This window comes from Vanessa atalanta, chromosome Z (genome assembly GCF_905147765.1).
Source record: "Vanessa atalanta chromosome Z, ilVanAtal1.2, whole genome shotgun sequence".
In the NCBI taxonomy this organism is placed as follows: Eukaryota; Metazoa; Arthropoda; class Insecta; order Lepidoptera; family Nymphalidae; genus Vanessa; species Vanessa atalanta.
Genome location: NC_061902.1, coordinates 14967563 through 14989187, shown reverse-complemented (window position 1 = coordinate 14989187; position 21625 = coordinate 14967563). Strand labels below are relative to the sequence as shown.

At 31.8% G+C, this 21625-nt stretch overlaps 1 protein-coding gene across 2 annotated transcripts in view; it reads left to right on the top strand.

Annotated features, from left to right (window-relative positions):
- Positions 1–561: 561 nt before the first annotated feature.
- Positions 562–21625, top strand: part of LOC125076203 (transcription initiation factor TFIID subunit 4) — a 36983-nt gene continuing 15919 nt past the window's right edge. Inside the window, exons 1-11 of one of the 2 annotated variants that reach the window (XM_047688251.1) lie at positions 562–1401; positions 5049–5213; positions 7482–7676; positions 10575–10784; positions 10948–11091; positions 14137–14486; positions 14714–14909; positions 15772–15948; positions 16244–16405; positions 16702–16843; positions 17008–19402. In XM_047688251.1, coding sequence (XP_047544207.1) covers positions 562–1401; positions 5049–5213; positions 7482–7676; positions 10575–10784; positions 10948–11091; positions 14137–14486; positions 14714–14909; positions 15772–15948; positions 16244–16405; positions 16702–16830 — 2568 coding nt within the window. In that variant the 3' untranslated portion in view covers positions 16831–16843; positions 17008–19402. The remainder of the gene's footprint in view (positions 1402–5048; positions 5214–7481; positions 7677–10574; positions 10785–10947; positions 11092–14136; positions 14487–14713; positions 14910–15771; positions 15949–16243; positions 16406–16701; positions 16844–17007; positions 19403–21625) is intronic. The other variant, XM_047688253.1, reaches the window with a different exon arrangement.

Here is a 21625-nt window from a genome sequence, read left to right as displayed (position 1 = left end):
TAGGTTACGTGATATACAGATTAAAAATTATGACTTTTTATTTTAATATAATAAAACAATAATGTGCTTTTATGATTCAAATACATAATATTTAAGTATATTAATATATACATGATAATTTATATCAAATTTAATAATTTATTTGTCACTACTGAAAGTACCTTATTTATATGATTTATAAACATAATTTAAAGATTGCTTGCAAATAAAAACGAAACACATTTGCAGTCATTTAATCAACACTCAGATTATAAATAAAATATTTTGCTTAATCTGTGCTTTATTAAATGAACTGTTTGCTAAATTAAGCAGTACATGTATAGATTATAGAGCATAAAATATTTACCTGATGGTCCCAAAGACCCAACGAATAAGAAAGTAATTTTTACATTATTATTGTGAATTGCCAAAAATTAAATTTTATCATTTCACTTTAAAATATTCAGTTAACTTTTATATAGGCCTATTGTTTTTATTTTGAAAGAAATGAAAACCGCTTTAAATTTTACCGGTTTGCCTAAGACAAGGGCATCGCTAGCTACATCCGCCGATTAATATAAAATGGCGTCAGCCGAGTTTTTAGAGCAAGCTTTGTCTATAGACGTTGATGAGAATGCAGTAAACGCGATCGTGGGTTCGCTTGAAAATCATTTAGTGACGTCCGTTTCGTCAATATCATCACAGAACAATTTAGTAAATGTTATTCCTAATCATCTTAATATTACTTCAAGTGCAAATACCATTAATGGACAAAAATATAACCAGGACCAAAGTGATGGTGAAATAGGTTGTGTAAATTTTCAACCATCACTCGTTTCTTGTGCATCATTTAGTGTTCCAACTTCATTTGTATCACAATCAAACGTATCTCAATGTGTTTCAAATAACGGTGAACCTCTAAAAGTTATTAGTACGCAAGTACAAAGTTTGGCTGTGTCAGATAGTAATACACCGTATTCAATTCGGTCTCTTTCGAACAATTGCGTTAATTTATCTTCGTCTCAGGCTCAGATATCACATTTAATACAGGGAAGTAGTGTAGTATCTCAATCTGGGAACAAAACAATTAGTATGCAACCTCCTTTGGTTTTAAAACAGGGTACAACTTCTGGTCAAGTTGGCATGCAACCTAATATGGTCACAGTGCCTATGACAGTGAATTCTAGCATGCCTGGTTCTATACCAAATGTTATGACTATTAATAAGCCAGGAGGGCAAAACGTAGTAGTAACAACACAGAATTTGGGTACAGCACAACCTGCTATATTGCCCAATGTGCAGATATTGAATATGCGACCGGGCGCTCCAGCAGTTGCGTCACAGAAGTCTGTAGCTACAGTATCTCCGCGAGTTGTTATTGGGACTCCACAGGTGGTGGGAACGAGAGCAGCTGCTCCTGGAGTAAGTGCCCATTCATTTTGATGTTGTACGAAGAGCACTCCATGCCTTGGTTATACATTATTCAATGTAAATGCTTCTGGAGACTCATAATTAAAACTCCATTGTGTGGTATTTGTGTTTTAACTGTGCAAAATATATAAATAAAAATACGAAATAGGGCATACAAAAATAAGTTTATAAATATTTGAATACTTGCATGCAATATTAATATTATGATATTTCTCATTAGATTGAATCAAATTTTCATTTTTAATGTTGGTTCACTTTCTGTTTTCTCAAATGCTCAGCTCACAACAATATATTTTTGATAATGTAAATAATTACATCACAACAAATTTTGTATATTCCATTTTGTAAAATTAGTTTACAAAAGGTAAGCGCAACAAAATGTTGATTATAACATATTCAAAATTTATTGTAAATAAAAATAAACTGCAACTGCGACTAAGTATTTTGACTATGTCAAAGAGGTTCGCCTTTGCAAAATGTGTAATATACCATTTTTTCTACTGTCTTGAAAACTCTTAGGATAACTAGGAATATAAAAAAAAAAAAATAAGTTAAAAATAGTTAGAGATTATTTTTTTCATGCTATAAACATAATTAATTTAAATTGAACACAACAAAAAAAATATTTGTATCTGCCTATAGCATTGTTTGCCTATACAATGTTTCCTAGTTAAAAATTATACCCAAAATGTAGAGAGTATTTATTATATACATTAAGTCAATGTTAATATTGTAAACTTAAAGTAAATAATATGTTGAGTATTAAATATGTTCATGACTTTGAATTTCAATCCACACCTTTATACTTTTCGATGTAACCAGTATCTTTTGAAGGAAATGATTTTTATTTCCCCCTATTTATTATGAATACTAAAAATAAAACATATTAATAAATACACGGTTACCACATTTTCTCTTCATTACAAGAAATTTAACTATGGGTCTCACAGAGTCTGTTGCACAAAACATGTTTGCTTGATTGCGGAGCATAAACCTAAAAATCAATTCCACAGCATTTATTTTAAGTTTCGTTACATATACAATTTACATTATTCATATATTGTACAATTACTACAATTGTATTGCTTTTGTATACTGCCTTCTTCATGTCGACCCATGCTTTCTACTGCAGTGTTAGACTTAATTGTTACATTCCAAACAAACACAAGCAGATGTGCAAAAGGATCTCATTTGTATCATATAAAATTTAATAATTATGCATGTGTGGTTCATTTGTTTTCATGTAAATATTTCATATGTCAAAATAACATGTCATTCATCTGGAACGTTAGAAATAATATGGATTACACACTAATATTTCATTATAGGTCTCGGAACAACCGTAGAGAGAATTACAACTGAATATGTACATATTCACTTATATTTGTACTAATAATAGGATTAATTTTCAATAGGACTATGAAAAGCTTCTTGTGATACATATGCCTCATTTTTTTGTTAAATATGTATGTTTACAACAAATTGTCTTCTTCTAAAATGGCAACACCCCATTGACGGGATCCTTTGCATATTCGCATTATTTGAGTGTTATACAAATTGTCCTTAATGTGCAGATGAACATAAACAAATTGCCTTGATTACTTGCTTGCATCCTTCCTCTGTATTATATCTGTATAGAAATAACTTTTTTTTACTGTAATAATCAAAGTATCATTTAAATGAAAGCTGTGTGTACCTAAACCACATTTTTTATCGACGAAACTTCCACGAACGAAAATATTACGTTTCCAAATAATTGAAAATTTTAATAAGTTACTGCACGTTTTTTATGCAAATAACAAATAATAATAATACGTCGTAGTAACGTGTATAGACAAGGAAAAAACTGACCCATAGACTGAAAATGCAATTCTGACAAAGTGATAAGGATGCAATCGATACGGCTGCGAATGGCGGAAATTTAGCCCTTACGATTTATATCGAAGCTAGCAGCATACGTATTTGTTTCGAACTTTGCGACTTCATGTGTGAAAAGCGAATTTTTAAACAAGTTTTATGTTAGTTTGACATATTGCTCGCCCGCTATTAATGTATCGGAAGAAATTTTTAGTGCATCGAACTATTAAAATGGTGTCATAACTTTTGCTTGTATGCGTTCGAATGACAATACGATATTTTTGATTTTTGTAAGAAAACGTAATTGACTAGCGAATTAATATTGATAGGAATACTTAATAATTTAATTAAATAAAAACATTGTATTTAAAATTATCATCGATATTTTACTGTTTTGACTTTTAAGCATTGCTTATTGTCCGATAGCCTGTTGATTCATCGTCTGCAATCCATTCAATTTATTAGTTTCGTTTTTGTATATTCGATTTAGATGATACCTTTCAAATATCGATATCGGATCGAAATAATCGTATCGTTGCACCACAATATACTTTTGATTGATATAGTCTATTTTCGTATTAAAATATCGATTTCTGTTACGCAGTTCGGACAATTTGATATCACAAACGGTGGCGTCTTCTGTCTGAAAACAGATTGATGACGTTCATTTAAATACAATTTTTATAATCTGTTTAGAAAGAAAAATGAATTCAAAGTGTTTTGATGCTATAAAGTGTATTTAATATAGTTTTTATATTTCAATGTGAAGATAAGATTATATCGTTTTGAATAGTGAATCATAATTCGAGTAGCAGTTATTAATGGAAATCTTAAATAGTACTTCGTATTATTAAGACACTTTATACGTTTGGTTCGTTTTTTATTAGAATTTGTACAAAATGTAAATATTGGAATTACTTGATATTCTTAACTGTAAATGGTTATATTAAGTTTGTTAAAGTGGTAAAGAGTTATTGTGATTTGTTATTCGAATAGTGGTGAAGGACCTCTCAGTTGTGAAAATATAAACTGTTCGTTCATTTCTTTTACCTTTTGTACAGATCGTTATAAAATAGATTGACATTAAGGAACGGAATAATTGTTGTGGACTCGACGAATATGACGTTTTAATATAAATTAAATAATGATACTAATTCATTAGTAAATCTTAGTTTGAATAAAAAAGAAATTATTCTATTCCTTCAATTCAGAGTGCAGCTTATTATAATCATATAGTATTGGACATACGATGATTGTAGTGATGTAAAGAATACTTTAATTAATTACTATTTATTGAGTGTAACAATTAAGCAACTAACATAAATTTCATTATTATTCTATTTCTCATCATTTGTTTTTGACAAATATACAATATATTTGTTCGATGTGATCAGACTTATTGATGTTGAACATGTTATAATTTTAATTAAGATATGTATTTAATTTCATTATTAAAGCCTAATACTTAATGTATTCGTTATGATGCGAAATGTAATCATATGAAATTTATATGATTTTGTATTATACAGTAGGTGTTATATTGGTGCTTTTTGTTATAAGATAAACCAACTAATTGTAATGTATTCAACATGCTTCAACACATCTAACAAACCCACATTACAGGTAACTCATTCACCATCATCGCCCGCACTTCCTTTATGTTAATTGTGTTCCATAATAATTACTTTGCTTAGATTCATATTCGGACGTTGAGACCAGCAACGGTAACGAGATTCGTTCATAACATATAGTGAAAATTGAAACGACGCGTTCATTTTTAGATAACGCTGCAAACACTTCAAAGTCTACAACAGGGGCAACAGGGTCATTTGTTGTTAAAGACTGAGAATGGTCAATACCAGCTGTTGAGGGTCGGCCCCGCGCCCGCGGCCAGCACTCTCACGGCGCCTCAGCCGCAGACGCTCCGGCTGTCGACTGTGCCGGCAGTAAGTAGGCAACGAAACTTCGCCACCCCACTCATCGGCCTATGAGATTGGACAACGCGATACCCTTTGTCGTTATGTTTATTTGTCCAATTTCAAACAAATCGTGCATGTACAAATACGGTGGCGGTGCATGTTGTAAGGTAATTAACAAGGTAAGACGCAACCGGAACTCGTTCCAGTCATTGGTAATATTAAAAATACTAATTATAATTAACTAATAGTTTTTAATAATTGCACGAATATCAGGCGAAGTTTCATGAGCGATGTCATTGTCGAATCATTACAGAGTCTTCTACATTTTATTCGTTCGTTATTTACTCGTCAAATGATCCCGATATTCGTGTATTCCGTTTTACGCAATAATCATAGATTAACAACCAACTTGGACGACGTTTTAAATTAAACCAATACAGAATATCATCCCGAAATCACGGCTTCGCATAGAACGCTTGGCATTTAATAAGGTGAGAGGGAATCGACTTACACGCATGCAAGAAAGCACAATAAGCAAAATTTTAACTAGAAATTAAAGAACTAAATATTAAATTAAGACGAATAACGGATTATATTTCTTTACCTAATATATGTATTATATAAATAATTGTAAAAACAAAATAGCGTGAAACTAGAGAAGGACGTAATACGACCGAAACACTTAGTAAGCGCTCGTGGTCCATGCGAAAGACACCCACTCTTGCACGAGGTGACCATATTGAGATAAAATTATAACGAAGCTTAATTACGTACTGCTTTTATACGATGTGCTTGTGTCCGTTCGTGTTAATACCGAATAATTTTATTGTATTCATATAATAAATGATACCTTTGTTAACTGTTTGATCAACATACAATTAGAGGTAATTATCTTAATGTATATACTCTGATATGTGATTATATTTAATATCTTGTTTATCTCGATATTAGGACAGGTAACTTGTTAGCAAATAGACATGAGTTTTACTTGTAATGAAAATAATTATACATTTAAAACAAACGATTTATAAGTATTACACTGTATAAGTTTTTAAACGTAAATAATGTGTGTACCTATTTTATTGTTTCCAATATCAGTTTTCTTTTACCTCGACTGTTTGCTGTCGCTTGCGTTTGTGCACGTGTTTGCTCGTATTGCATGGATTATTGTTCAAGTTTGTGTCGATCATACAGAAATCTTCAATTGTTTTCTTTTTTCTATTTTGATATGTCGATGGAATGAATTTATACCGGAATCACGAGGGAATTAATTTTGATACTAAATACATTACGATTTATGCATATATATTTATTATGTCAATTGTAATGTAGGATACACGAGGGAGTGTTATTTGAGTTTTGATTTAATTAAATTGTTGAAAGTAGGCGACAATGAAATTTTATTGCTTTATTTATGCTACTCATTTTTAATATCAATAGCTTTTAAAAAGTTTTAACTTGAGGGGACTTTCGTAGTTATAGAAAAGTAACCGTGCAATTTATATTATTGCTTTGTACTTCTGTATTGTGATATATGGACGAGGCAATTGTAAAATTCATGAATTGTGAATTGTGAAAGTGCATTTTCAGATACCATGCATTGGCCACACACAGCTATGAATATATATAAAAAAAAGTTACGCGCGCGACTTCGCTCGCATTTTAGTGGTTGGGCATAAAAATGTAGCCTATGCTGTCCTTCGTGTTGCTTATTTCATACCAAATATCATCAGATTCGGTTCATTGGTTTGCCCGTGTAAGAGCAACAGACCGATATGCAGGGTTACTTTCGCATTTATAATGTTTGTATAGATATTATTTCAGACTTTTAAACGTGAAAAAAATAGAACCAATCTAAGTATGAAGTAGGTATAGTCCATAAACAGTGACAGTGTCAAAAACATCGAGTTACTTGTATGTATTTATGAAATATCTCGCATTTTTCCTATGGTATATTGTAGAGGTATCGAACTTTTTTAATACACTTAAATAATGAAACAAAGGTTTTTCTCTCTTGTTTTTCTCGCTTATTTATCCGACTTTAATCAGTCGAGGAAAGTGCATGCAAAATTTATTGTTAAATCGCTAAATAAAGGGCGAGATCGAATTCCAATGTATACGTTATGGAATACGCGAGCAGTGCGCGTTCGCATCGACAGAAACATAAGGTTGTTTTTTTTCTTTGTAAATATAAAGTTGTTTATGGCTTAATAGGTTTTAATGCACGGATATTTTGATTAGTTATAAAACAATGTGAAGATGAGAGGTTTAAATATTCTCGTCTCTTCTGTCTAGCACCCAGGCGTAGCGACGGTGTCGACCAGCGTCGCTTCACCCAGCCAGATGGCAAGTCAGATGGCAGGTCAGATGGCAAACCAGATGCCAGGTCAGATGCCGGCCGGGCCGGTCGCCACGCCGGTACAGCTCCCCACAGTGACGACCATCCCGACTCCCTCACCCCAGCCCCAACAACCAACTGTGACAACGCAGGTAACTGGTACACGATAATGTTTGATAATGAAATCATCGCTTATAGTAGAAGCTGATATGTTGATATTGGTTATTATTATGTAGTTCAAAATAATTGCTTATTAGGAATAGAAATTGTCATATAGTTTGTTTTTTCGTAACAATTGCCGAGTTTCGCTTTCTTGTATTTATACTTTTATACATTTACCTCCATATAAAGTAACCACACTGGTAGACTTCTCGTCTCTCAGCTCACAGATCAAAAGACTGTGCCAAGGACCTTGATATTTTCTCAAGAGTTCCTCATAAGTAGAGTATATTAAAATTGTACCCTACAGGAGTTACTGACTCCGTTATGTTTGTAGATCTTTTCAATAGACTTGCAACCTAAGTAGGTTAATGTATGGCCCGGAAAAAAAATTCAATATTTTCGGAATATTCAAATGCAAAAATATTATAAATTTATATTTATTAAAAAAGGTCATCCTTTTATTTTAATAAAAATACGATCTCTTTTGGAATATTGGCCTCTTTTAATCTTACTTTATAATATATGGCCATAAAATATTTATAATACCCTTTAAAGTAAAAAATAGATTTTGAGCAAATTAATAAAAAAAAATCGCATCTTATTGCTAGTATTTCAACAGCAATTATAATTTTTTGACTATGAATATTAAAATTCAATATTAAAACAAGTTCACAACATCGACATTGCTGGTGATATGGTTTCACTCAAGCCTGTAGAACCAGAAAAATTATCAGAACCAGGTTTTGTTGTGTTCTTGTTTTAAGGAATTTAGCTAGTGTATGGAGAAGCATTAGGGACGTAAGATGGGATTTTTTCAGAATGCAGAGAATCAATGCAAAGACTGATAATCATAATGCCTATCAGGTGGTTTATTCAGTCGACTATCTTATTACTTCTAGCAGTATAATAAATCTAATAAAAGTAAGCCCTAAAAAGTTATTATGCAACTGTAATGCAATTTCTTACATATATATCGGTTTCGTCATGGACCTAACTCGTAACTGAATTTGTTCTAAAATATATGGTATTTTCGATGTATAGTTAAATGTTGCGAAAAGGACACATTCAATAACCTTTTTCTAAAAATAGACCATTGTTGAACTCGATCGCACACTTGTTTAAAGAAAATAAAAAAAAATACTGATTGTTAATAATTTGCCCTTAAGAAAACATTAATTCCTCCTTACTTTACAAAACGCTGCCATTAAATCTTATTTGTTATAGCCTTTTAACTATAAAATTCTGGACTCAATATATTTCGGTAATAGCTCAGATTGCTCTGACTGATTAAAAAAAAGAATGGTAATTTTGCCTTAATAAAATATAACTTACTTAATAAATGAAAATTCAGCACGTAGCACTAATAGGAAAACATTGAAGAAAAATAAGACAAAACATTCGCGCTAATATGAATAAAACAAACTTGTTTATAAGTATAACTTGTATTCCATATACATTGGTTTCAACAAAACACAGATATATTATATATGATTTCTGATTTTTTAACTTAATAGTTCATAATTTTATCGAATAACAGAGTTCCACATCGTCAGTACAAATTGAGGTACGGATACAATGATTCTGAACATATAATTTACTATTTATTATTAACGATGGTAAAGCCAATTTTATTGCTCACGAGCCACTGCGTTGACCCTTCACTATCATTAAGTGTCATAAATGAGTTTAGATTGCGTTCAGATGCGACACGTAGTGTGGGCCAGTGTCACTGTACAGGTGAAAGAGGTGACATCGTACACGTTAAGTACATTGACCGTTTGAAATAAATCTCACTTCAAAGTATAAAACAGAGTGGAATATTTACTATTCATTGAAATGTCAATTAATTGGACCTTAGTAAAATTGTAATGTTTAATAATTTTGATTAAACTGGAAATAATCAAGATTTCAGGAGTAATCGAAAATTGTAAAGTTTTTTGATAAAAGTACAAGATGTTGCAATGATTATTTTTTCGACATAAATCTAATTCCAGGTGCAAAATCAGGAGTATTGCATGACTTTTAAGTGATTTCCTCGGTGGTGACTATCGTGAATGCAAAGCGAGGAGTCTGATTTCGATGCGATTTGTTTAGTTTGCAAAAGGAACGATTGTATCTTTTTTATTAGAATGTTTTCCTTTGAGGACGCACAACTATGCTTTTTAAAAAACCAATTAAACAAGTATATAAGATAGCTTGACGACTCTGGCGTAACCACATCGATTTTAGCGATGTGGTTATCAACAATGTCAAAACGGTAACATATATCAGCATTAGCTTATAGTTATATACCCACCAAGTTTATAGTTAAGCAACTTCAAAAAAAAAAAATTGTAGTGCAGAAATATACCGATAAATCTATATTTGCTCAGAACGTGTCTATACTCATTATATCGACAACATTTAAATGTAAACGCAAAGACTTATTTTATTAGAATTAGTATTTAACTTCAACATTTGAATAAAACTTGGTTTACTATAACTTATTTCAGAACTTCTACTACAAGTACTTTATTAACCATGTCTGGTGCAATTTCAACAATCGGAATTTCGCCGTTTATCTGTCTATACAGAAATGTCTAATTTGGTCTAGATTTTCTTTTTGTGTTACCGTAAAGTGACATCATCTTTGTCTTTTGCACTCCAGAAGTTGACGCCGGCATGCGCCCGAGATCGTATCTCGTAGTGTAGCGGTTTGTACTTTACCAATTACACGTAAACAGTGTAATTACTTAGCATGCGTTACGTGCACAAGCGACATGCATGCATGTCATGCATACAAGAAAATGTTTTCAACTTTGAAAAATGGCATTTATATTTCGAAGTTACTCTTGACTTTTTTTGTATGAAATCTGAAAATTTCGTCATCCATCAATATGTCTTCTCAGAAACCTCTAGACAACACGAAGGAGAAATGCAGGAATTTTCTTGCCAATCTGCTAGATCTGTCCAGCAAAGAGCCAAAGTCTGTCGAGCGGAATGTGAGGAACCTAATCCAAGAACTGATAGACGCCCAGGTGGAGCCTGAAGAGTTTTGTGATAGGCTCGAACGTTTGCTCAATGCGAGCCCACAACCCTGTTTAATAGGATTCCTTAAGGTAAGTCGCATTAGTAGTTTACTTTTTTCAAAAATAAATGTATTATTACTTACGTAGTCAGGATCAGAAAGAAAGGATATTGAAAAGTAAATATTCAACGTCGGGTCCATGTGTTTTGATTTAAATATGTATGTTTCATGTTAGATATTCATTTTTTTCACAGAAAAGCTTACCGCTACTAAGGCAATCCTTGGTTATAAAAGAACTGGTGATCGAAGGAATAAACCCCCCTTCACCCCATGTCGCTTTCTCAACTCTTACCGGGCCCGCGCCGCAGCCGGTTCTCGCCTCCTCTAACATTCCAATGGTAAGATTCTTAGCACATTGAACAATTATTATTTTCACCTTAATAAAATATTACTAAAAACTTTTTTTTATATATTTAACAATAATTATAAAAGCAATGTGAATGAAACCAACAACAGAATATGTCGATAATATTTAGTACTAACCAAAAGTTTTGTCTAACTAATAAACTTGCTTTCCAATTCTTTTCAAGACGTAATCAAATATCACATAACATGTAAAACCGGTAGGCAGCGTAGTGAAACGCTTGCATTGCTTTAATAGCATTATTACAATCAGGTCACTTAAAACTATTAATGCTACGCTAATTACATAATGCTAACAGTTAGCACGACCTCAACATAAGTATACTGGGCACGATACAAATAGTCTTATAATAATAATATCAAATTAGTTTGTGTAATAAAATAATCAATTATTAAAAATTTGAAGGTTGTCAGTGTTCATGACTAAAATAACAATATTAAAATGTCGACTATCTTTTACGAGCTGATATATCAGAAAGCGTACATACTGGCTCATGTACTCGTATAAAGAATTAAAACACGGTGCATTTTACTGACACATGTCGAAGAGGTTGTATACAAAGATATTTTAATTAACTGGTGGAACGTGACATAGTTATAAGTCGTGGTTGTGGCAGCTAGATGACGAGGGGAGTTCGAGCCCCACTCTCACGCCCCTCCTGCCCCCCGTGATGCCAATGATCCCGCCCCAACCGCCTTCACCGATACCGGTTAACATAACCGTGCAGAGTGTCGCGCAGGTTTGTCTGTGCCCTCGTATGCATTGGCCAGGGACGTATTTTTGATGTTTTTTTGCTTCAAGCAAAAATTATCGGCCGATCCTACTCGATAGTAAAAACAAATAAAATGCTATGAGACAAATAATACTCTACGATATAACCCCTTCGGACGAACGTCCCCTCCAACCTTAGGAAAATACGTCACTGGCATTATCGTGTGTACTATAGGGTTGCTGTCGAAACCTTTAATTAATACCAAAACGGTGGAACGACAACAGTTTAAATTGAAGTCTGGGCTATATTGAAAAGTAATTATTTTCAGTATTAATTTCGATATATTTACTCGTAATTTTTGTTCAGTATAATGTATAGTCATTCATATTGAGGGTATGGTCGATGTTCTTTATACCGAAATGTTTCGATTTAGGGTATAAAAGGGGACGGCAGCCCTATTCTGACACATAAACGCCAATTATCTTTTGAATACGAGGGTTAATTGAGTTTTCGGAATCATTCAGAAAAATCAATCTGTCGTAGCCTGATTTTTAAATATTTGTCAATTTTAATTATAAAACGACTTCGAAGAAATATTAATATTGTTAAAATTGTTTGTAAAATATATGAAATACGATAAAAACAGCGACAGAATTTGTGCAAATTATAAGCGAAACAGTCAATCGAACCTTCAAACGACGCTCTTTTTAAATTGTCCTTGCAGCAGGTTGTTCAGCGTCACAAGTTTGTAACTAGAGGATTTACCGTTCATACTTATCATGTTTATCATGTACAGATTATATATGACATCAAATTGTACAGTTGACAGAACAATGAGTACATTAAGACATTTTGTTTTTGAATCGAATTGTCAAGTGTGGCCATTTTATATACGTTTTTATAAATAGGAAGTTTGTTAAATTACAGCTCACGAATGATTCCGGACAGCTCTACAAATTTATATTTTTTGTAGATGTGTCGTTTTTTATTGTTAAAGTGGCTTTCTAGTTTATAATGAGCAAAACTATGGATTTTATACATTCCTTTTAGTGACCAGGAAACATAAAATATTTACATCACAAGTCTGATGAATATTTAGTCCAGCAAATAGGAGAGTTTGTCTCTTAATTGCTGCGGAGCGCATATCGCTTACCCAAGTAAAAGGGACAAGGGCAAAAATTATGATAATAATTTTAGTGCTTATAAGATCAATACGAACTGTATATAGTGGTTATAAGATCAAACCGTTTACAAGAATTGAACAAAACTATGAAGATGAGAGTTAGGAATTGTACTGAGCGGTCCCTAACATTACTTATCAAATATTTTATCAAATCAATAATATGTAATTACAAACAAAGATTAAAATCTTAAAATAAAATTATATTGAATAGTAAATCATAATCATATTACATAATATTGTATTAAGTATCGCATAAAATAAAATGTATGCTCATTATTTCCTAGTTTATGGCTCTACACCATTGCAGTAGATACTTCACTCGGTGTTATTTGGATGTCTATATTTAGTTGTATGTCATGTAGCATTAAGAATGTTACTTTAAATATCGCTAATCATTAAGTTTTCTTTTTTTTACCAGCGCTTGTCTATATTATTTATGATAATATACTTTTAAATTCAACGGAATTTTGCACCAATTATTTTTTAAATATTCTAGGTTCTCATTGGACATTTTTTTATTATTTCATATTTGTTTATAATTTTAAGAGATTTTGTTTAATTATGTATATATGGATGAAAATTACAGATATAATACAAGGAATCGCATTGTACTAATTAAAAAAATATGTTTATATCTTTGTCTAATGCCATTTCACAGCAAGAAGAAAATCAATCTGTAAATTTTGTTTATACATATTCATAAAATCACTAAATATAAGCTTCTGCATGCTGTAGTAAATATATCAACAGTTTTTTAAAACAAACTCAGTATAATTTATACGCAAAATGTGTAGAAATTTTCAATATGGAATCGGTAATTGTTATCATTGATGTCGTCGTAGCTTGTTATTTTTTTTTTATAACAATTTATTTGCAGATGTACTCTCTCCATAAGTACATTTTAATTCTGTTAGTATGCTGCATGTATATTATTACATATAATTAAATAATTTGAGTCAGAATGTATTTAACAATTGAAAGTCCTTTTTAACTAAAATTAAATTTATTAAATGAATTTATAAATTAAACAAATAACCGAAAAGATCTTTGTTTAAATTTGAACATAACTTTTGCGAGTTCATATATACCGTGCTATATAATCAGAATATTTACGAATATTCCAGCAAAAGCCGCCACCTAAAGCGGGCAGCACGATAGCAGTTCTGCAGAACATTCCCGTTCATACCAAGCTGAATGTAACCAAGGTCGGTAAGACGATGCCGGTGAACAGCAAGTCTGGCTTCACAAGATCGACGTCATCTTCATCGGCCCTGTCGACGGTATTGACGGCGGGAAAGTCCCTCCTCAAAGACAAGGAGAAGAAAGCGACGATGCAATTCACTCAACCATTCGTTGATGATAAGATGGCAGGCGATGACGATATCAACGATGTCGCCGCTATGGGTGGCGTTAATTTGGCTGAGGAAACGCAACGGATTCTGGGATCTACCGAGATGATTGGTACACAAATCAGGTAAGCTTATATATAAGAATTTATTTAAACATCATATATACCCAAAACAGTGAACTAAATTTCAGTTAAATTAGAATTTGGTTTCAATTCAAAAAATAAAACTAGAAATTCAGAAAAGACTTGACCGCATTCTAAGTCGAAAAGGCTAACTAATTCTAATGTAATATTATAATATATTTTTTAAATAATTTAATTAACATTATAATATTTAAATGTCTTTTATTCAGATCATGTAAGGACGAGTACCTGGTCCCGCTGTCTCTGATGCAGTCGCGATTAAAGGCGGTCGCAGCCAAGCACGGGCTCGATGAGCCCTCACCAGAAGTGGCAGGAATCTTCAGCCACGCAGTTCACGAACGACTAAAGAACCTCGTAGAGAAGTTGGCTGTGATCGCTCAGCATAGGATCGACTTGTTGATCAAGGTTAGAAATTGTATATCATAGAGAGAAAATTAATCCCAGGTGTATGATTTATATACATAGTGATTTTTTGTAAAAAAAATTGTTGTTTTTATGTTTGCTAAAGATTAACTGGAATATTTTTTCGTTTAACTGTGGAAATGAATGAGACATATTCTTTAATTGAAATACGCAACATCTTTTATATTATATCAAAGAACAAAGATTAACTGGAATATTTTTTCGTTTAACTGTGGAAATGAATGAGACATATTCTTTAATTGAAATACGCAACATCTTTTATATTATATCAAAGAACAAGCGACTGTTGATCTGCTTCTATGGAGATAATGTGTCTAAAATGCTTAGCCAATAAACTGTTGAATGTAATGTGTTTCCTAATATATAATAAAATGCTTGCAAGCTTTGCGACCATGGCGAATGGAGGAAGTGTCTCAGGGTGACTTTTATTGCTATTAGTTCATAAATATCAAAAATAAAATAACAACAAGGCATTATTAAGATGCCTTATGACAATTTCTGTTTGCAATTCAATATACCAACAATTACATAACATATGGAGACGCAGCCTTATACAAGAATAAACACTAAAGCTATGTGAATTTATTTAAAATGTGCTTAAAGAACATGTATTTTTGCTTTTATTCAAATATCTAAATATTGATCTCTTTTCCATAAATGAAATCTACGAAATTTGTTTGTTAAATAGAATTAATTCATATTATTTGCGAAGTAATTAAATAAATATATGTGTAGCTTGTTGGCGAAATGACAATGTGTGATTAAATGCAATTTATTATATAGGGATAAAATTTTACATTTTCAATAATATATTGTATACTAACCTTCCTTAATTTCCTTACAGCAGTCGGATTTGAGGTATGAAACAACTCAAGACGTTAAGGGACAGCTCAAGTTCCTTGAAGAGTTGGATAGAGTGGACAAGAAGCGCAGAGAAGACTCTGAAAGGGAGATGCTACTCAGGGCTGCAAAGTCTCGCTCTAAGAATGAGGACCCTGAACAGGCAAAATTGAAAGCAAAGGTAACATTTCCGTGATAGCTCGATTTTAAAACATACCTTAAAAGCACCAAAGTCGTTACCTTAAAACATACCAAAACTTGCAGTCACGCGGGTGCTTGCAATCCAAACGACGACCTGGTGGGAATTGCACTACTTATTAAATTAAACTTTAAATTAGGCTTTTTTGGATATTTATCTTGTATTCATTATGTACAATAAGTTACACGCATAAAACTTTTTTAAGAGAAGACAAAAACCATAGGCATCATTAATTTATCATTAACGAAACCATAAACATTCTAAAATTGTTTTATAGGCTAAAGAGATGCAGCGAGCCGAGCTAGAAGAGCTCCGACAGCGTGAGGCAAACTTGACGGCCTTACAAGCCATCGGGCCTCGCAAGAAGCCACGTCTCGATGGACCTGGTGGTTCCGGAGACAGCGCTCTTGGTGCTTCTAGCCATGGATCTGGTGGAATTGTAAGTATAAAATAATTATATAATTTCCAGCCTTTTTATAATTATTATGAAGTAGACAAAGTTTATGTCATACAAATATTTTCATAGTTGTTAAAGAATGATGTATTCAAAATAATTACAGTAATAGTGGAATGTTATTTGTGTGTAATACCAATAAAAAAAAACAATCTAAACTTTAACAAGAGTATAAATACTTTATCATCAATTATTTAACATTGAATATCATTTATATGTTACTAAAATTCATCCTTCAAACATTTAATAACTTTAAAATTGTAAATAATTATTTTCAACAGTCCGGACGGAGTCAGCTGGCCCTGAGAACACGTCTCAAGCGTATTAATCATAGGGATATGATCTTCCTCCTCGAGCAAGAGAAAGAAACGTCCCACTCACCAATGCTGTTCCGCAGCTATTTAAAATAGTATCGGTCACGACGATACTGTCGTCGTGGACGGAAATCTTAAACGAGAACTAATCTAGTGTTATATACTTTATGAAATAAATAATTGTGATTGACTTTTCACATTTCTATATGACAACAAACTGCTTTGAACTTACAAAATAACATAGTAAGTTTTGGTGTACTGTTTTTGTGAATTGTGAAAATTATTAGCATTATTGATTTTACCTTAAACTGTTAAAATGAATATGATTACTGTGCATTATGTTGGACTAAGAGTTAAAATAAAAATAAAGCCACTTTTCTGTAAATTAAAAAAAATAATCTATCCTCTTCATTGTCTAGCGAAAGATTTAGAGTATGTAAATATGTTCGAAATTAAACTATCTTAAGAAATAAAGAAGTAAGTACATATAGCTAACTACATATTTGTAGACCATAAATCACACTAGAAGGCGAAACCGATTATATGGCACGTGAAAATATATTTTTTTTTATATACCAAGACATGACGGTTACTTCTGAAACTGGATAAAATATCTGTTTGTCAGAATTAAAAGACGAAATTAGTAAGTTATAGGTGTTTGTTACACCCTGTTATTGCAACAGAATTATCCCATATGTTAGTCCATAAAGATTAAATAACTTTAGATTTATATTAAACATTTAGTATGGTAGATTCAATTTGAAGGCTTAATTTTATTAAAAATATACATCATGTTAATCATTTAAAATTCAAATAATTCATTCAATGAGAAGAATTGCTATACACTACAATTTTAGTAGTCAGGACATTTGTAACATTAGCTTAATCCAAAGTGTTTTCTAACTTAAAACAATATATAATAGAAAGTACAGGCAGTCCTCGACTTACGACGTTTCGATTTACGTCGTTTCAAGTTATGGCAATCTATTATGTCTCGACTTATGTCGTTTTGATTTACGTCGCGTATTTCGAGAACCTAACATGCCGTAAGTACGAGGACTGCCGGTATCCAGTAACTGCGACTGACATTTCTATGACTTTTAAATGTACCATCTTAACGTCATTATTTTTATACAATATTAATTTACAAATTAAATTATTTTTACATATTATTCTAATTTCTATACAAAATATGTGTCAAATGTTAGGGAAATTCAAGTAAATTAGTTCTTTCTAAGGAATAAACAAGTCACAATAGTTCTTATTTAATTGCTCAAACTTTTAACACTATTTATGAATATAATATTTTATCTTGCCTAATAGTCGGTTCACCAATAAGGTTTAACATTAAGTGATTGCTTATTTGTAAATATTAGGATATAATTTAGTTTAGTTTTTGTTTTTTAATTTATATGAAAACTGAATGTATTTAAAGTTATTGTTTTTAGCAGCATATAAATAAATATGTCCTAATAATAACCAAAGCTTTTTGAATAGAAAATACATTCCAGTTAAAAAATATTGATGTGTCTGACTTGATCAAACTTCTTATTAATCAAATAATTCATTCGATGTTTGGTTTAAGTAATAAATTAATGCTTTTGTGTATTTGTAATCTAACAATGATTATCAAATCTATTGTTCTAAATAGTTTGAGTGTTGTAAGAAAGCTTATACTTTGATGTTTAACATAATATATGTATGTAGGTTTCTATTAACAGCATCCTAGAATTAGTGTTGAGAATTGAGTGTTATGTGCAGTAACTCCACCTTAGTCAAGCACACACAAGTCTATCTACACATATTAAAGCATAGGTCGTGACCCATTCATTCATATATAAGTCATATGAAATGTTTGTTTTTGAAGGATTAATAGAGTGAGGGACTAATTGAATAAAAGCCAATAAAATATATTATCAGATTTATTTTTAATTAGGTATTTGAATGCATTCTAGGTGTTTTTAATAAATTGCAAAAATATGGCACAATAAAACGATTCATCCCTTTAGTATTCATTTTTATGAGCAAATTTTTTTTTTTTGATACTTGCTCTATGCAGCCAAGTGTGGCTTTGCCATTTCATTTATTGTTTTGGGTATGATAATTGCCCAAATCAGACTGTTCATGTCTGTGGTTCTTGCAAGTATCTACACTTAAAATAAATATACAGTTGTGTTGTAGCAAATAATTTAGAACTCTTTTGTATATATGTATAAATCAACAAACCATTAACATAATTATTCTTATGAAAATAAAGTGTAAATACATTTTAAGGTACAAAAGATTCTCAATACATTTAAAGGCGTTATTGTACGCAACCACGATATTATAACAAACTCACATGTTGTTAAATACCTTTCAAATGTGTGAGCAATTTGAAGTAGTCGAATTTGCAAGAAAAAAAGAAAAAAAGTTATACAAGCGAAATAATAACAGGAACATTATAGTAACCTGCTCCCAAAAATTTTAGTGGTCGTATAAACATAAGACACGCACTAAAAATTGTTATTTAGTCCTTTAGTTATTTATTGGTAGTATTTTCGATCTCTGGAGTATCTCTAAAAAAATATTATTATTGACTAACTTCATCGTAATAGTGTAATTTTGATTGCTCTAGAAACTGTAAAATACTGTCTTGATGTTGATGGTAAAATTATATCTTTTTTCTGTTTCGGTAATATATTAAAATCATTTTCTTAAATTATAACAAAGTTATTTGTCATTAAGATAATTATCGGAAGCTAAGACAAGCTGAGATTATACAATACTTCCTTTATTCTATCATTCTCGTTATCATTCAATTCATGTTAATATGTTTGGTATGTGTTGTTTACCTAATTAAATGTGACTGATGTTTGGCAAGTTACATTATGGTTTATTAAATTTAGAGAAATTATTATTTTATTCAATATGCCAGCCTTTATGTCTTTATGCCTGTTAGTCCAGATTTACCACATTTCAACCTATATAAACAAGAAAATGCTAAATAAGACTGTTATCCTGGATTCTATCGTCGTAGTGGAATTCAAGCGACTTAGGAAAAATAAATAATAAATCCGTATGATTTTTATACTATGTAATAATGTCCCCAGGAAATTATTAAAAAAATATTTGAACAAAATCATCTTAATATAAATAAAACGAATAGTTGATTATAATTTTATGATAACGTTAATAAGTCTTCTCATTAATAAAACTTTAAAAAAATATGTAACTATCTTTTATTTTACTCGATCGATGTGCACATCAACTTTCATCGATTTTATCGATCCTTTTGTTTTGAAAAGTCAGTGGATTTGGATACGCAGTCTTTGTTCATATTCCACGTATTCTATTGATTGACATTTAAAATTAAATATTGAAACGCCACGTTAGTCGAACCGAGCTCAACCATGCCAAGCCAAACCAAAGTGAAAGCTATATCACGACAGTTAGTGCTGGAACTGCCCGCCAAGCCCACCTGTAACTATTAGTGACGTCAAATCCGATTACACAGTGAGAGGAATTGAATACCCGACCATTCTTTTTGGAACGTCATTCGCTAGTTTATGCAAGAGAGACAGTTGCCGACGGTAAATAAAAAGAAGGATGTCGCGATAGCAACGGGTAGAAAAATAAAGCGTTGTAAAAATATAAAAGATGAATAGTAAAAAAAAATTTAGCAATAAAGCAAAATCGCCCTAATGAGTATGTTAGCGATAAAGTCGTGGGCAAGAACGACGGGATTTCGGCGAAGATGATGAATCTCTGACACCACCCACTAGAAAACTACTGAAATGTTTACTGGAAAATGAACTTATAGGGCGATACGGGAACTCAATCAAGAAACTTTGCCGCTTAGTCATTTCAAAGGCCATTAAAGCATCTCTCATTCGGGAATTTGTACCCGTAGGTGAAGATTATACAGTACAAGTGTGGTTGAAAAAAATTGAGCAGTTAGGTGATATTGACGATTACCATTTACCTCCTATATATAGGCCTCATTTACCTCCTATATATAGCATATAGGCCTCTCCCAAGGCGCGCCTATGATCCCGATCTTCGGCTCTTCTCATCCACAATCCATCTATTGACTTCCTTCTCGAAGTTGTTTTTACCAAACTACAAAATTTGCCCGAGGTATATTTTTGTAGCAGCACATATGTTTGTTGTTACGTTGGTTTTATCCAAGTTCACCCGGAGGCCGATTTTTAGAGAAACTGTGCAGCATCTGTTGCATGTCCTGCAACTATTCTGCCATAATGCCGACATCATCTGCAAATCTCAAGTGTGAGATGTACTCGCCGTTAATATTTATGCCCTTGACTTTGCAGTCCAGCGACTTAAACACTCATAGTAGCGGCATCTTACAGACATCACCCTTGGATATATCGCCTACCTTGTAGGTTTCGATTGAGTCAAAAGATTTATCATAGTCCACAAATGCCAAGCACAGGGGCCGATTATACTCCTTCGTCTTCTGTATAATATTCCTCAATTTTTAGATGTGATCTATGGTGCTAAATCCTCCTCGAAGCCCGGCCTGCTCCACTGCTTGAAATTCGTCGAGTCTTCGCGTGAAAAAAATATTTTGATGAATTAACTAAAAAAAAAAGTTTGCTATATCTTTATTACAGCCAGAAATTATTTTCGTTTTCATATTTTAATTCCAACAAGAGCGATTATATCTTCTAACCTACATAATTATTACTGATTAGTTTTATAAAAATATTTTTATACGATGTATCCTTTACAATACAATCGACAAAATACTGTGCCATCAGCCATGCAATCGAATTGGAGGGCTTTATTATTATTACAGATAATTATAAAAAATATATTTGTAAATATATTTAAAACCAACTATATTTTATACGTGGAAGTAATTTTTAATCTGTATTAATTATAATTA